General features: G+C 51.8%; 1 protein-coding gene across 2 annotated transcripts in view; it reads right to left on the minus strand.

Moving 5' to 3' along the window:
- Positions 1–17442, minus strand: part of GALNT14 (polypeptide N-acetylgalactosaminyltransferase 14) — a 232321-nt gene that overhangs the window by 11640 nt on the left and 203239 nt on the right. For both annotated transcript variants that reach the window (XM_053588156.1, XM_053588157.1), the window contains exons 9-13: positions 16955–17058; positions 7125–7251; positions 4800–4892; positions 760–843; positions 167–311 (exon numbers count right to left, since the gene is read on the minus strand). In XM_053588156.1, coding sequence (XP_053444131.1) covers positions 167–311; positions 760–843; positions 4800–4892; positions 7125–7251; positions 16955–17058 — 553 coding nt within the window. The remainder of the gene's footprint in view (positions 1–166; positions 312–759; positions 844–4799; positions 4893–7124; positions 7252–16954; positions 17059–17442) is intronic.

Raw genomic sequence — 17442 nt, forward strand, 5'->3', positions numbered from 1 at the left:
GGTGCTAGCTCTGTGGTGGGAACTCAGACTTTTCATGCTCTCTGCTGCTGGACTCTGGGAACAGATGGCACCTGACATCAGGGAAGAGCAGGAGATGAAGGCCGACTCATCTGGCTGTACCCTCCTCTGTGGCACTCAGTTCTGTGTCCCCAGCCAGTTGCGTTACCTGAGATTTAGCTTCCTTGCCTTTGAACTTGACACAGGGGCTCAACTTCAGGTTTGGGGCGTCTCGGTTGTTCTGCCTTTGAGATTCCAGGCACTTCTGCCTCTGTCGGATATTGCCCTTCTGGATGGAGGAATCCTTGGGGACGCTGCAGGAAAAGCCACAGGAGACAGGAGAAGCCCCTGCTCTTTGGATGGGACATAGTGGAGGGGTTGGGTGGTGCTTTGACAGTGGCAGGACCCTCCTCTCCCGGGGCTGTCACAAAGATTTGCACTGCTCGAAGGAGAGACTAGTGGATGGGGAAGACTCAGGATCCACAGTGGGAGATGGGTGCCTGGAAAGGAGCCTAGAAAAGCACCCAGGCTCTCAGGTCACAATCCAGCAGTTAAGAAATACTGCAACTAGTGCACCTTAATCCCCCATGCTACTCATTCAATCCCTTCTGGTTTCAGGGATAGGGAAGCCAACTGGCCTTCTTAGACCTCCACGCACTTAAGAGCCCTCATCCAGTTGGCCACAGGCCATGTCTTTACTAGACTGAGCCAGGGGAGGGCCACTCCTTGCAGCCAGCCAAGGTTCCACCAGAGGGAAGATACCTGAGCTCTGGGTAGATGTTCTCCAGGTACCACTTGAAGCTCTGGCAGCGCAGATTCTTCCTCAGGTCCAATCTGCTCTCAACGCTGGGGGTGCCAGGGGTGAGGACAACACAAAGACAAAATAGTTGTCAGAGGCAGGCACCAGTAAGGCGGCTCAGGATGGGGAGCACCAGGTGCCCAGGCTCTGCATCCATATCTCTTTGGAGGGTGCTGGGAAAATGAACCAAGGAGGGATTTCTGTAGCTCCAGACAGAGCTACGAAACACTTAGCACTATCTCACAATGGCGCAGTCAGGACACTGAACGTTTGTGCTTTTTATTTGAAAATGGAATTTGGGGTGTTTTTACTTTTCATTAAAAACAAAGCTGCAAGAACATTCTGCGTGTTATTCAAAATTCATTGCTGGAGCTCCGGGTCTACTTAGAATCTTTTGGGGTTCTGCAGTTGGAATACCACTCCCCACTGCTCTAGCCACAAGAATCCTCTTCTCTGGGCTGGTTCTGGGGCCCAGTCATATATTTGTTCATCCAATATTCATTGAGCACCTACTATGTGTCAGGCATTGTGCCCAATGTGGGATATAACAGAAAGGTTTGGAACAGGAGGCAAAGACAGGGAGACAAACCATGATAGCCATCACATGTGTCCTAGGTGGGCATGCAGGGCAGTGAGGGCACCCCAGAGGGCACCCTCGCGTGTCGGGGTGGGTGGTGGAGGCGGTAATGGTGATGCTGCTACCTGGAAGAGTGGATGTTTTCTAGACAAACCAGAAGGAGGCTGAGGTGGGGCCTCTGCTGCAGGCAGGAGAGCAGTGAGAGAGACGAGCACGCAGTGAGGAGGGGGAGTTCTGTTCACAGGACGGGGCTGGCGCTGCAGGATCTTAAAATAGATGCGTGCATGTGAACACATGTGGGGGCTGGGCAAGGGGAGGTGGGCGGGATGAGAGCGAAGACAAACCAGGAAGGGTCCTATGAGGCAGTGCCGAGGAGTATGGACTTTTTAAGCGCCCTGGGATGGAACTCGTGGGTTCTAAGCAGAGCACAAACGGTGATGTTCCTGCTCTGACAGCATCTCGCTGTGGGGTCTGATGGGGTGGGGCTGGGGACAGGGAGGACAGCAGGGGGCAGGGGTGGAAGCCGAGGTGCTGAACACACTTTCAAATGGGGAAGTGGGTGGAAATGGAGAGCACACAGGCTCTGTCTGTCCCCTTCTCTCCCTCTGTGCTGACCACTGGAGGAGCTCTTTCCGACTTCTTTCCCTGGCAGCTACGCAGAGCTGGCCCTGTCTCCCCTCCCTCCACCCCTGCTGCCTCCCTGGGCCCCCCTGAGACTGCACCAGAACCTCTCACCATGAATATTCAGGGTTTACCATGGATCTGGGTGGTCATGCATGAATGAGGCCATTTCACCAGGTCTGATCATTTGGATGCGGTGGGAGGGACAGGGATAAGTCAGGGTTGAGCCTCGATGTCTGACGTGGGCAACAGGGTACAAGGAAGACTGTTCAGGGGGCATACAGGAAGAGGAATACGTTTAGGAGAAACCACATGAGTCCCATCAATGACTGGTTGGGCATGCGGCCCCTGAGAGATATCCAGGTGGCAGTGTCCAGTTGTCACTTTGATATAGGGGACTGGAGTGCCGAGGAGAGGCCCAGGTTAGAAATGGAGATACAAGTAAAGGCAGCAGAGATGTGACGGTCAGGGCCAGAGAGAATGTGTGGCAGGAAGAGGCCTTAGGAGAGGCCCAGGGGAGAGGCCCAGCACATGGAGGGAGGGAGGGGGAAGCCGAGCCTGCAAATGGGACGGAGAAGGCAGGGCCTAGCAGCAGAAGGCAGGCCATGGCTGTGGAGTCCTGCTGGCCCAGGGACCAGAGGCACGCAGATGGGGAGGGGTGGGAGATAATGGGGCAGTCTGAGGACAGTACGGGGATGCATCAGTCACTGAGAGTAGGTGGGACAGGTGCAGGGCACCAGGGCCAGGAGTGTGGGGAGGGCATGGGCACAAGGCGGCTCCTACTGTATCATGGAGGCCTCTGGACAAGTGGAAAAGACACACGTAGTGATGAGCACTGGTGAGCTACACAGGGTTTTATAGTTTGTTTTCTTTCTTCCTCCTCATACTTTTTTTAAAATAAAGATGGAAGACACTGAATACATTTAAATGCTGATGGAAATGATGCCCAGAGAGGCCAGGGATAAGGGAGAGAGTGAAGCCTCCTGGGGGGCAGCCCCTGCAGTGTGGTTCCCATGTTTCTCTGCATAGTAGAAATACCTGGGAGCAGTTGTTAAAAAATCCCACAGCCCAGGCCACACCCCAGATCAAGCTCAGGGACTCCCAGGAGGAAGAGCTCAGGCTGCAGTGTGTCTGAAGCGCCCCTGGTGACTCCAGAGCGCACACTGCTTTGGGAGCTTCCCTGCCAAAACCTCACTCCTCTCATTGTGGCCCTCAGGCCAGCAACCATCTGGGTGCTTATTGCAAACGCACAGAATTCACATTGTAACAAGATCCCCAGGAAGTCTGTGTGCACACTGAAGTTAGACAGGTCCTGCACCAGGAAGCAAGAGGGGATGCACCCTAGCTGTGGGAGCTGAATAAATGTTGATTTATGAATGAGTGGGGGAGTATGCTATGTCCCAGAGCAAGTGGAAGGTGAGCCTCCCTTAGCAGGAAGGAGACAAGAGGCAGAGAAGGATGGTGCGGACGTGGTGACGTTAACATGCTGGTTTGTCTGGGGAAGCTGATGTCTTCCATTTCACCTGTGAAACAGGAGATGTCATCCACTGCCAGTGAAAGAGGCAGGTGGACGGGAGGGCTGGGGAGAGTGGAGAAGGTTTAATGATGATGGAGAACGCTAACTAGGAAGGTGGCTCTGTAGGTATCCCAGGGCCTTGTGGAGAGGACGGCCATGGAAGATGACTAGCAGACTGGTGGGTGTTTCCCAGTTCTATCCAGCAGCCTGGGTGCAGGGGTGGGCAAGGAACAGTCAGGATCACCCAGGGCTGAGAAAACTTTGTGCAGGGAAGAGAGTGTTTCTAGATGAATGACAGGGCAAAAGATCTGAGGACAAGACCTTCTGAGCTGTCCTCAAGCAAGAGTATGGAATCCAAGCTGGAGAGAGAAGGGCCTTGCGGGGGGTGGGGGTGGGGGGTGGTGTAGAGCCAAGGGATCAAGGTTCTGATAAGATCCGAGAAGAAAATGCCTCAGGAGGTTAGGAGAGCCAGATAGGAAAGATGGCGTAGATTTATGGTTTCATAGGCGCAGGTTGTTTTGGCAGGCTCTGATTTAACTCTCCTGTGCAGTGGTGGATTTATCCTATGAAGTTGAGTCTACAAAAAACTCATCTCCTCAACATCCTTCGTATGGCTAGTGAATGCCCTTAGTATAACAAAAAGCCATCGGTTGCCCCCAAAGAAACAAATGATAACACAAATGAATGAGTCACTATTTTTCTCTACGCCAATCAGCTCTGGGTTGGGGAATGCAAGTGCATGTAGTTTTAGAATTAGACAGATGCGGTTTAATTAGCCTCCATTCCCCTCTTACATGGTGTGGTCTACGGCAAGTAGCTTAACCTGGAGAGGCCTCAGTCTCCTCATCTGTAAACAGGGCCAATTAAGCTCATTTCTCAGAGTTTGAGAAGGATTAATGAAGTACCTTACATCACAGTATCTAGTTATTAATAAACATTCCTTTCCCCTTCCTCTTCTCCTGTATAGCTTGAGCACTATTGCAGGGGACGTCTGTATGGCACTGCTCCTTCCAAGGAAGGAAGGAACAGGGGCCTGGGTGACTGAGTACGAGGAGGGAGGAAGCCTGTCCGACCTGGGGAGGCTCAGGCTGTCCAACCCGCATCCTACCTTTCCGTAAAAAGCTGGACACATCGGTCCATTGTACAAAGCACAGCTTCGGCCCCACTCCCCCACATTGATTTGGCCGTCCGAGTTGCCAGAGTCACCCTACAAAAGCTGCCTCAAGCTCTGCACACCTATAATAGGGATCCTCTGGACTCTGCTCTCCTCAACCTGAAGGGATACTTACTTCCCAAAGGGCCTCTCCAGGGCAAAAGGCCGGGCAGCGTAATAGTATTGCTTGTATTCGTCCATCCACACTTCCGCTGTCCGCTTAGTGTTCCTGGGGAGATGAGGCAGGTCTGTTGAGCAGGGGGCTGTCAAGGAGGCCCTGTGGGCACCAGCTAACACACACACATGCGGGGTGAGTTAACAGCACCACCTAGGTGGGGGCTGCCACCACTGACCCGCTAACATCCATGTTACCAGGGTGTGACCCAGCCAAGCCTCACCCAATCTCCAAAGGGTCCTCTATCCCAAGACACAGGATTTTTAGTACAGGTTGAGCATTCCTTATCCAAAATGCTTGGAACCAGAGTGTTTTGAATAATTTCAGGGTGATTTTTTTGTTATTGTTTTTGGATTTTGTAATATTTGCATACACATAATGAGATATCTTGAGAATGGGACTCAAGTCTACACGTGAAATTCATTGTGTTTTGCATATACCTTATACACTCATAGCCTGAAGGCAATTTCATTTTTCTTTGGGGGATGCCAAATGAACTGTGGGGTTGTGCACCTGTGTTTTGATCGCTGAGGTCAATTTTACATTTGTGGTGTCATGGCAGTGCTCAGAAAGTTTCAGATTTTGAAACATTTCAGATTTTTGGATTAAGGATGCTCAACCTCTGGGCATCCTCTGCTTCTTGTTCCTAGGTTTGCCCCTTTACCACAGGGCAGTGCTGAGGTCCCATTTCTTCAAGGGGAAAAAGTCTGCACAACTATGTTTTCCCAGGCCATACGGTTAGCCTGGTGCAGGTGGGAAAGACTCAGGAATCAAGCCTTCCCTTCCAGACACTTGGCCAGCACTCTGTGTTTATGTAATTAGGTGTTTGCTCTGAGTCTTACCCCAAAGGTCACTGAGGATGTCATCATTCAGCAGTCAGGGCTCCGGGGCTACCAGATGGAGCCCCAGAGCAGAGAGAAATGACGACATCAGGAAACAGGCATGTGGTATCTTGGGCAGCAGGGGCACTTGTCAAGGCCCAAGTAAGTGACCTTGGGGGTCCAAGGAAAAATGGGGTGCTCTTCCAGATGCAGGCTCTGCTTCGGAGCAGAAGTGTTTGATAAAGGCACTGGCAGGCCCTTCCAAACTGGGACCTGAGCTGACATACATACATGTGCAGCACAGTCCAGTCCAGGGACTCTGGGCAGTTAGAGCCTCACTGGCCCTTCCACTGGCCTAACCATCAACAGAGTGGAAGCTGCTTAGCAGACATCTGTGCATGATTTCTCTAAAACCCAAGTGACCCATCAGTGGTGTACAGGATGTCCCCTGGCCAGGGCCTAGTCTCAAAGCCAAGGGCAATCTGGAGCCCCAACCCTGCCTCATTCCCAGGCTGGCCCCTCCAGGTGGCCACAGGGCTTCCCTGGGCCAGGGCTGCTCCTCTCAGCACCCTCTTTCACCCCCCATGTTCTCGTTAGAGGCACAGGTCACTTTCCCATCGCTCAAGCCCCACCTCCTCCAGGACGGCTGTCAGGACATGACAGACATCTGCTTTTGTGTGCAGAAACCCGAGGGGGAGGGCGAAGAGCACAGGAGGGGACAGTGATACCCTAACAAGGGGCACCAAAGGGGTGCATAGCTCCCCTCCCCTCAATGGACCAACAAATGACAGAACAAAGAGAAAGAGGGGCAAGTGGAGGAGGGAAGGTATCTGATGAGAAGAGGCAGAGGATGGGGAAAGAGGGAAGAAGTGAGAGGGAAAGATGGAAGACGGGAGAAGGAATACACAGGAATTTCTCTGAAAGGAGAAGAGGAAGATGGAAGAGGAGAGGTCAAGGAAAGGAGAAGGGTACATGAAGGCAGAAGCAGGGGACAGCAGTGGGCCTCCTGGGGCCTCTGAGTCCCTGTGAGAATGTACCATCTCCCAGGCAGGAGATGAGAACACTGGGGGACAGGGACAGAGTCTCAGGCTCTGCTGAGGCATGCAGCAGGCACCCCAGCTGTTCCCACTGTGCCTCCCTGTCCCCTAGTGACCCAGCCTGAAGCTGGGGTGGGGCAGCAGGTCTTCTAGAACTCTGGGACAAAAGGGTTGCCCTTCCTGCACCCCACACACCCCAAATACTTGGAGACCACACCCTGCAGGGTGGCACTGATTAGCGGCTTGAAGTCCCTGAACCCAGCCCCTGCCCAGGCAGAGTCCAGGGAACATGTGCACCTGCCATCCAGAAGGGGACTCGGGCAGCCTCACTGAGCACCAGAGACAGCTGAAGCCTCCCAGCAGCAAACCTTGGCCATGGCCACGGCCATCTATGCTGCTGCCCACTCACCAAGCCCCAGGGCACTTACTTTATATATGTGTTGGCGTTTCCATCTGGGAAAACATACGGGTGCTTCTTCCGGAAGACATGCCCCACCCGGCTGCAGGGGACGATCTCTAGGCTGCCCCCACACATCCACACGCGGAAGGAGATTTCTGCAAGACAGTCACGCCCCTGTTATTTCCTTTCATTGCCCCTCGGGCATGGAGGCCCCAGGTGCTAGGGAGTCTTTTTCACCTGGCTTGGGCATGGTGGGTAAGAACAAATGTTGCAGCCAGACTGAGAGCTCCACTGGTTGGGAAGCCTCAGTTTCCCCTTCTGTAAACAAGGATGGTCCTAACACATCAGAGGGGAATATAAGGTAATAGGAAGGAACAGTGTTGGGCATGGTAGACCCTGGGACACATTCAATGCCCAGCATAGTTGGAGTGGGGGCTCTGTTAGGATTTTAGCCCAGAAAGGAGGAGGCCTGGGGGCACCAAGAAAGTTGCTTTTGAGGGCAGTGCCTGTGGCTCGAAAGAGTAGGGCACCAGTCCCATATACCAGAGGTGGTGGGTTCAAACCCGGCCCGGCCAAAAATTGCAAAAAAAAAGAAAAAAAAGAAAGTTGCTTTTGAACATATGGAAGGTGGATTAACCACAATCCCTGGTGACCCCAGAGGGTTAGAATTCAGTATTGAAGAGAAAAGTTTCATTTGAGAACACAGGAGGATATTCTAGCTACTGGGGTCTAGAGGACTAACATGAGAACACTCGGGGCAGACTGGAGAACCACATGGCAAGGATGCAGCAGAGAAGCCCGAGTCTCCAGAAGGCATCTGGACAAGGCAGCCCCTGAAGTTCATTCCACACCAAGACTGCAGTTCTACTGCTGGGTCAGAGCTACCTCAATTGCAGCCCGGGAGGAGGAGGGCTGAGAGCAGAAAGCAAGAGCTGAAAGTGACTGTAAAGAATGCTGGGAGCCTCTAAGCTGTTATTGGGGGGTGTCCCTGGGTTTGCATACCCCCTTCTTCCGGGTTGGCTGCTGTGGGCCCTCAGAGAGGTGGCTATGAGTGCTTCTCCCTGGAAGCACCCCAGCAGGATGGAAGCATGCTTCCGCCCTTGACGTGGGACGCCAAGGGAGGTGGGGGCCCATGGTTAAAATCGCCAGGGCACAGTGACATTAGGAAGCAGACAGACTGTTAGACGGTGTTATTAGTGCCACCTAACTGCACCCAGGGCAGGTGGCCCCCTGCCCCCCACTGAGTATGGCACTGGTAGAAAAGGCAGCTTCCAATCTGTAGGAATTCCTGCCTGGCCCAAGCCCCCACAGTCAAGTCCAAGCATGAAGAAGGCAGGTTCGCTCATGAAAAGTCCATGCAGGGGAGGCCATAAAAGTCCGTGTGGATGCAGGCCAAGCGTCCAGGACTTGGGAACCAGGATGTGACTATCCCAGGGCCTTCCCATCACGTGTGCCCTGCACCCTCCAGCCCCCTGGGCCCCAGCTCCCAGCCTCTCTGGGTGGGTTTCTTCACCCCAGTGGGTCCTCTCTCTTCCTGCTCCTCACTCCCGTCTACCTACCACTACTACGAGTTCTCTCTTCATTCCAGCTTGTATTCTGATCCTCACCTGCCCTCACCCACCTGTCCCCAGCCACCTTAGCTGCTGCCCACCCCCAGTCTCTTTGGAAAGGCCACAGGGTGTAGGTGAGGCCACTTCCTACCATCCCTACTCCACCACCTTTTCACACCTGTTTGCTGCTCCTGGGAAGCCTGGATTTCCCTCAGCACAGGGCAGCGTGGACTCTGGGATGAAGAAAGGACTTCTGACCATGGCTACTGAATGATGGCGAGAATGTGGGGGAGGAAACCAGGGGAGCTCAGCTCTGTCCCTGGGAAACCTGCTTAAGCTTGTTGAGGACTCATTTCTTCGTATACTAAACAAAAATCAGAAAAATCCTTTGCAAGGCTGTTGTCAGCATCAGATGAAGTAGAATCTAAGTGTGATCGGAAGACCAGAGGTGGTGCTTCTGAGATGCTTCTGAAGCCGGCATCTCTAAAACATGGACGCTGATGTGTGGCACCCACATCTGCCCACATCCAACTTCCCAGATGATTTACAGCCTTTTCCCTCCTTCTGCTACACTGCAGGAGACACTTGAAATTTATGGAGGTCACATTTGAAACTGTGACTCTCCACGAAGTTCGAAGTTCCATGGCATGGAGTTGGCACCTGGCTGGGGCACTATCTGCATGGCGTGCCTGTGGCCTGGTGCCCAGCACCCACACTGCATCTCGCAGCGGGCACACCGAGGGGCAGAGGGGCCCACGGTGGAGCCGTGTCAGCACATGTGAATCTGAGTCTTAGGATGTCTTCCTGAACATGTTGGTGCTCCAATCAGTTCCTCCCCAGGGACTCAAAACAGGGTCTGCTCCAGTTCCCAAAAAGGAAAACCTTCTAATCTCACATCACTAGAGACGGAGTCCTTGCCTACTAGATATAAACCACAGGTTCTGTGCCAGCTCCCTCCCTAAAGCTATGCATGTGTTTCAGTGACAGCCTCTTCCTTTCCATGTATTCAAATGAGACATATGTCCCTGTGCATTTGCAAAGCAAATCTCTCCAGCCCATGCCTGGACCATGTTGCCCCCACCCCCATGCCCCACCCACCACTTCTCTGCCTTCACCCAGAACATTCTCTCTGAAGCTTCCCTCTGCCTCAGCCATGCACAGGGACGCCCCTTAGGCTGCACGGTCACCCAGCCCCGTCCTTCTGCACCTTCCTTCTGGTCTCCCCACATCCCCTCAAGGCTCTGCCTTCCAGCGTCTTCCTGACTCTGCTTCCCCATCTGCTCCCAGAGGGCACTGGATGCTGAGGACTCCTCTTCATCTCTCCAGGCCCCACTTCCCATGACCTGCTGAGGCTGCCATTGAGGTACACGGGGCAGCATCATGCCCAAGACGTCTCCTCACCGTCAGGGCCTCCCCATAGCCCTCCGCAGCCCCGCATCCTTTCTGCCACCCCAAAGCCGTCCCTCATTTTCCTGTGTCTGTTGCTCCGGTGCAAAAATTAAAAGCATCACAGTTCTTCAAATGTCAGTTGTGGGAGGAAAACGACCCTTTTGTTGACATCTGGGCCAGGCTTTGTTTAGCTTCCTCCTCCAAGGCTGCTGCTTAGTGCTCAGTAGTGACTGATGTTCTTATTTGGTGACGCAGAAGGAGCTCTGATAGGACAACCAACAGCTACTAGCTGGGAATCTCCCCAACTCCAGAATCTGTGGTCTTTCCCTGACACGGCCTGTCCTATAGTGAGCATCTATCACTGGCCAACACAGCTGTGGATGCAAAGATTCTGACTTCAAAACACTCACAAACAGGAGTGACCAACGTCTAACTAGCTGTCACATTCCCCACTTATCAACTCAGTGATTGAGCCCTGAACAAGGTCTGTCTCAGTCTGTCTTCAAGTCTGGCTGCTACTGCTGCCCAGCGGAACCTGCCGCCTGGGATGCGCTCAGAGTTCCTCTACTGCAGAGTCCAGATTGTTGTACCTCAAGTTATCTGGGGCACGTGGTTGTGCTGCTGCCAAAGTCAAGAGGCAGACTGAGGGATGCAGCTTGGAGTTTCCGGATTAGTGTCATGATTTATGGGTTCTCCAGTGTGGAATATTTAACACCGAGGACACATTGCTGCTGCTCCCTTATCTACAGTGCTGGCTTTGGAATAATGATGTGTATCCTCGTGGGACTACAAGCCAGGCCTGGTGGCCCATAGATACCTGCTGAAGTCTTTGGGAAAGTCTGCTAATCCTGAGGCCCCAGGAAGGGGACCTTGCACAGGTGGTCTGGGAAGTGCTGAAGACCGAGGCGGCCCAAGGCAGAGTAGAACAGGCAGAGCTGCTGCTCCCCAAGGCTGCAGCTCCTTCAGTGATCATCCCTGAAGTGACAGAGGAGGGAGCAACAAAATTTTGCATAGGGAGTTCCGGGGGGTTCTCACTGAGTCAGCACCTGCATAATCTCCTGGGCAATGACCTCGTACGGATCCAAATCTACTTCGAATTCCAGGCAGGGAGATGTGCAATTATTCCATCCTCGCTGGGAGCACTGTTATCATTTCACATTCTTTAAACATCAGGTTAGTATTTGAGAGCCAATTGCCCTGCCGCCCTCCATTCCCACTTCTTTCATTCTATCTCCTCATCAACCTGTCAGTTCTTACCACCCTCCAGGGGCCCTGACCCTAAACCAGAACCAACATTTACCTGGCCAGCCCATGAGGGGTAGACAGAAATTTTGAGAAGAGACAGCTTTCTCCCCAGGAAACAAGCCGTGGTGTTCAGACGACACTGCTTGTCCATATTGGTCAAGGTTCTAGCTTCACTGTATAGCCTGGTTTCTAAGCAAAGGCAAAGAGACCCAGTCTCTGTGGGTACCACTTCCTGTGATAGGCTGTGTTTAAACGGAGCCTCGGATAATGTATATGTGTGTACACTGTATACACTGCATACACAGCAACATTCTCTGTTCTACCTTTGCCCAAGTTTAAGGGATTAGAGAGGATGGCAGTGGGCAGAGAGGCAGACACTCACGTGGCTAGTGTCATAAATTCATACATATACGTGTGACAGGACCTTACCTGTGGGTAATCTTTACATTCCCAGGGGCTACTGGGCCAAGAACCAAACTCTGTTATTCTTTACTGACTTGAGTAGAGATAATTAGCAGCCTGTAAAACACACCCTTGCACATGCACTTCACTTCACCTCTGAGACAATCAAGGCTCCACTCAGGCCCCCTATTCTAGACAAGTATTAACCGCAGCCACATCATGGTCACCAACGGTCATATGACCGCAAATGCCAAGGTGACACCCTTTATCATCCCATCTCCTCTGTGATGGGAAGATGACTCGATGACACTTGGAGAAGCACTGGAGAATCAGGATAGGAGGGCCTCAGGGGATCTCACCTGGGCACTGGGCACTGGGCTTCAGCAAAGGACCCAGACAAGGAACAGAGTGCTGGGCTGCTGCATTAGCTTAACTCTCCATCTGGGGAAAAGATGCCTTCTCATCAGACTTAGATGCTGTTCTCGGATGAGGCCGTTTCCCTCATCTTGAGCCACTGATCATGGAAAATGTCAGACACAATCCTCCTTTAACAAATGCTGCTCACACATAGCCTAAAGGGGCAGGCGGCCCATCCTGATTAGTGCCATGGTGGATCAAAGGGGCTGGTATTATCTAATTTATCTTTACAACAGTGCTGTGATACAAGGACTGTGAGAGTTTTCCATTGCTACCGTAACAAATTACCACAAACTTAGTGGCTGGGTTTGATTGGGTCCTCTGCTTAGGGTCTTCCAGGCCGAAATCAGATGTCAATAGGATGTCTCTATCTAGAGTCTCTGAAGAATAACCTGATTTCAGGCTCATTTGGTTGTTTGCAGAACTCAATTCCTGGGGTTGCAGGACTGAGGTTTCTCTTTCCTCAGTTGACCCTGGAGCTCATCGCAGCTGCTTCCACGTTGCCCACCCCCCAGCATTGGGGGTTGGTCAGTTCCCCTCATGCTTCAAATCCCTCTGGCTTTTCCTTCTGCCACTTCTCTTCTGCCCACATCCTGGCAAAGTCCTCTGTTTATAAGGGCTCAAGTGATTTGACTGGGTCCACCCTAGGAGGTCAGGGTAATCTCTTACCTCCAGGCTACTGATTAAGGACCTTAATCGCATCTGCAAAATCCCTTCTGCTATGTAAGGTACCATCCTGATAGGTTTCAGGGATTAGACTGTAGACATCTTTGGTGGGGTGGTGGAACAAGGAAGGACCTTCTTTCTCCCTCCCACAGGGATCACTGGCTCCACTTTGAAGAACTAGAAACAGGCTGAGTGAAGTGAAGGAACTTTCCCAAGGATGCCTAGTGATGACTTCCAGATTCCAACTTAGGTCTATCTGCCTATGTTCTTTATATAACACATGCGCAAGTGCGTGGGCACAGGGGAGCCAAGGCTGGCATAGCCTGGCATCCCTGCCTACATTCTGGAGGCAGCGGGTGGTGGTGGTTCCTCTCTGGGCCTACTTCATCTGTCTCTTCTCAGCAGTCTTTTGTGCCTCCTTTGCTTTGGAAATCCCCCATTCTAATCTAGGAGACCCATACTTCTCTTCATGCAAGTGCCAAGGCCTCGTTTTGGGAATTGTGCATCCCCCACCCAGGCCACCCACACACACACACACAGACACACACACACACACTTCATACCAGGGCAACAGATTCCTTTTATCTCTAAAGACCAAAAGCTAAAAGTAATATGCAGCTCTAAGGAAGCAGATATATTACACATTCCCTGTGTAATGTAAATTGCAGTTTAAACATCCAATTTTAATGCAAATCAACTTCTGAAAAAAAGAAATTCTAAAAGCCATATGTCTCTAAAACCTGCTTTCATGCTGAACTGCTGATGCAATTATCAGATGTGTTCAGCTTACCTTAGAAGCATTTGTGGGAATGGTGGCTCCAGGGCCGTGTGTGTGAGCATGTGAGCCATCGACCATGGCTGCATCTAACAGATAAAAACCAAGATGGGGTAGGGCAGGAGCTGCATATGATGGAGCAGGTCAAGGTCATCCTGGCTGGACTCTTCCCTAACAACCTATGTATTTTTGTGCTGTGACATAAAGTCAATACCACATACGTGAACGCATCTAGAATTCACAGAAATTCTACTTTTTGGAAAGGCAAGCTGTCTCTGCCACTGCTGATCTTGTTCTCATGTTTAAAGGGAACCTTTAATCATGGGCTCCAGTTAATGCAATGAGACCTATTTTAAAGGGAGCCTCATATATTGTATCATGTTGCCCTTTTTCCCCCTTCCCATTCAGCTTTTGACTTTCTGAACACACATTTAGTGAGCAGTTTCTACTTTTGTGGCCTCAAGAACAAGAAGGTGGATGAATGGCCTTGCTATTGAGGAGTTCCAGGTTTGGCAGGAGGCTGGGCAGCAGGCATAGACACATAAACAGACAGATGTGTAAGAGGGCTCAGTGCAATGACAGAGAAGGGAACACGGTGCTGGGGGTGCAGTGTAAGGGAAGGAGGTAGGAAGGGTGGGCCAGGTGTCCTCCTTATAGAGGAGGTGGCCCCAGGACTGCAACGTGGGAGGAAGTCAGCTTCTGCTGTGGTCAGCCTCGGGTGGAGATGGGAGGCCCGGTCATTGTAGAGGGTTGGGCATATTAAGTGTGGGTGGTTCTGTTCAGGACCTCTGGACTGGAGGCTGGAGGCAGGAGGAGACTGATGAGGCTAGAGAGGAGGTGCAAGGCCATGGGTGGGACACATGAGGAGGAGGGCCTGCTTTGTACAAGAGGAGCCACTGCAGATGCCAGGCCTGGCAGGGGTGAGAAGATCTGCATTTCAGAAAGAGCATGTTGGCAGGAGAGTGGGAGGTCAGCTTCTGTAGTAGAGCAGAATGGGAAATGAATCAGGACAGTTGGTAGTGATGGAGAGAAGGGGATGGGTGTGAGTGATTAAGGGCGGTGGGTCTTTAGGATTTGGGGGATAGGAAGCACCTCCTGCCACACCCTGAAGCTGGGCAGTTTCCCTCACTCCTTAGCGCCATCTGTCCTTTGCAGCTGGAGCACCACTCACAAACTCCATTGAAATCTCCCATCTTCAATCTGACTGGACTCTCTTTTGCATCTGCCTCCAGGTTCTTAGTGCCTTGTCATCCCCACCTGCAGATGCAAGGCTGCCCACGTGACATAGCCGCCATTGGAAAGCACTGCGTTTTCTGGCATATACAATGCTAATATACACACACCCCCATCCATCCAGAAATGGCTTTCGAAAGGCTGTTAGCTGGCTACAACATAATGGAGTGTTGGGGTGGGGAAAATGAAGTGTTTCCTGTGATAGCTGTTGGCAGTGCTTGTTTTATGGTTTAAAAAATTTCGTGATGCATTGTAAATGTCTCACCCACACTTCCCAGCACCCTTCCCAACTTCTCTATTCCAATCAGCCCTTGTTAATGCCAAAAGACTTGGAAGCCTGCTAGATGTGATTGCTACTTGATTTGAGCAGATGTGTGTTAACATTGCTGTAAGGAGAGGTACTGCCACCAGTACCAAAATGGACCAGACTGTGCCACTGTTGAAAATAACGTGCTGGCGGAATCCAAATGGGACTGCCATGTGGGAGAAGAATCATGCTCACTTTGTGCAGTGCAGAAAGGCAGAATGAACCTGACAGACAGAAGCTGGGGGGAGCCAGGATTTGATTTAGAAGATTTTCTAACAGTCCAACAAAAAAAATTCTCTACGACAGAATGTGCTAAACTGTGAAACTGTGAGTACATCATTAAAAGTAGCATTTGAGCAAAGATTGGATGGCTGCTGTCTACCGAAAGTGCTGTAGAAAGGAATCATCTGATGGGCAAAAGAAATGTTAGAAAATATTGCTCAGAGGAACCGGGGTCGCCAGGACTTAACAACTGGCTCTGCCCAGTAAGAACAAAATCTCTGCTCCACTGAGAACCCCAAGAATCTACCTGGCTTCAACTTCTCCTGGGCTGGGGCAGGCAGATCTGGCCTCAAATCCCCCACCAACAACCCCCTGACATGTTCCAGAAGGCTTTCATGGACCGGGTTCATGGGTTTGGTTGGGGTGATGGAGTGTTAGTCTATTGTTTGCTGAGCTTCCAGTCTGGCCCCTGTGTGGCAGGAGCCCGACTTTGCTCATGCATTTCTCTACACTGCCCAGAACAGATGCCGTGGGTCAGGCCAGAAGCCATAAATTTCCAGGAAATAACTCTTAGTGACTGAGGAAGAAAGCCATAAAACTTTCTGGAGGCAGGAACAGGAGAAAACAATGACAGCAGACAGTGCACGGGATCCCTGCTCAATGCCAGACGGTGCGTGGATCACTCTCCTGGCCTGTGCCACAGGCGGGAGAGCCCAGGCCAAACATGAGTCTCTCAGAGAGGGGAAGGCCCTGACATGCGGCAGGCACTACACTGGGTGGGCACTGCAGGTAGCCAGGAACGAAACAGAATCAAATCCACGCCCTTGTGAGGCTTCTATTCCAGCTACCTCTCAGGTCTCACCTGTGGAGGAAACTAACATTTACCATGTCCACGTGTGCCAGGAGTCTCACACTTACCTCAGGTGATTTTCACAACAACCCAAAGAAGTAGGATTATTATCCTGTAGTTACACTTTTAATACACAAGGGAAATTAGGATCACTTAAGTGTCACTAGCTAGATAGAATGCATCTTTCTGACTGGGCTGTTTCTCAGCTCTGTACCACTATGGCCATACCTGGCCATCTGAAATGCCTTGGGCCCTGCAACCCAGCCTCTCTCCCACTAAACGACACCATAGTAATTAAGTGTCCTGAGTAGTTAAGCCAGACCCTCCTCATTACCCAGTGCTGAGTGCCATACTCACAGCAGCCAAGGGATGTTAATGGATATTAAGGGATGTCACTGTTGTTCCTGTTTCTCATTCTCTTCTCTTTCTAGTCTCCTTCCAACTCCTAATTCCTAGCTGCAGTGCTCCTAGTGCAACCCACGCCTAGCCCCTTGGACTTGGCACTCCTCTTTGGTCTTCCTGGCTGTGGCATCTCATCTTTCCCCCAGCAGTCTCCCCGGGTGTGCTTCCCTGGCCCTTAGCATCCATGTGGCCCCACAGAGCAATTCCCTTGTTACCACCCCCTCCAACAACTGTTCCTGTGGTGCCCCACCGGCCTTCCCCCAAAAGACCAACTCACCCACCATCTCCAGGCCCTCCTCCCAGGCACGCATGAGTTCCTACAGCTTGGTGCTGGATCCCTACTCCAAACCCCAGGGCGTACAGAATGATATAGTTCAGGATGAATAGGACAGGGACTCACCGAAGTTCTCCCCACCCCAGATGTCCATGTCCATATCATATTTCCCCAGATAATCGAACCATGCTTTGTCGATCACAAAGAGCCCTCCAGCTATGATCGGAGTCCTGTGCATTTGGAAGAGAAAGAGAAGCACCAGTTATAGCAGGGAGATTACCCTCGAACTCTTCTGCCCCAGGAGTCTGGAATTCAGGGCCATTTTCTTGTTCCTCCTCAGAAGGACCAATACATTTTCTAGTTATCTAAAACAAGAACAAGCTCCAAGGCTTTCCCCTTTGACAATAAATTGCCTGACCTTGCAGACAGGCCACTCACTCATCAGCACACCTCCTGTGGGGTGAGGCTCTCGCTCAGGGCTCTAGCTGATCTGATGACCTGGGAGCCTCTGCCAGCCTCAGCCATGGGTCCTGGCCAACATGGCTCTCCTGGGAGCTCTGTTACTGGGGGCAGGGAGGGTGGCCACTAACAGGGCAGAGAGAAGGGCTGAGGCA

This window comes from Nycticebus coucang, chromosome 4, assembly GCF_027406575.1.
Source record: "Nycticebus coucang isolate mNycCou1 chromosome 4, mNycCou1.pri, whole genome shotgun sequence".
In the NCBI taxonomy this organism is placed as follows: Eukaryota; Metazoa; Chordata; class Mammalia; order Primates; family Lorisidae; genus Nycticebus; species Nycticebus coucang.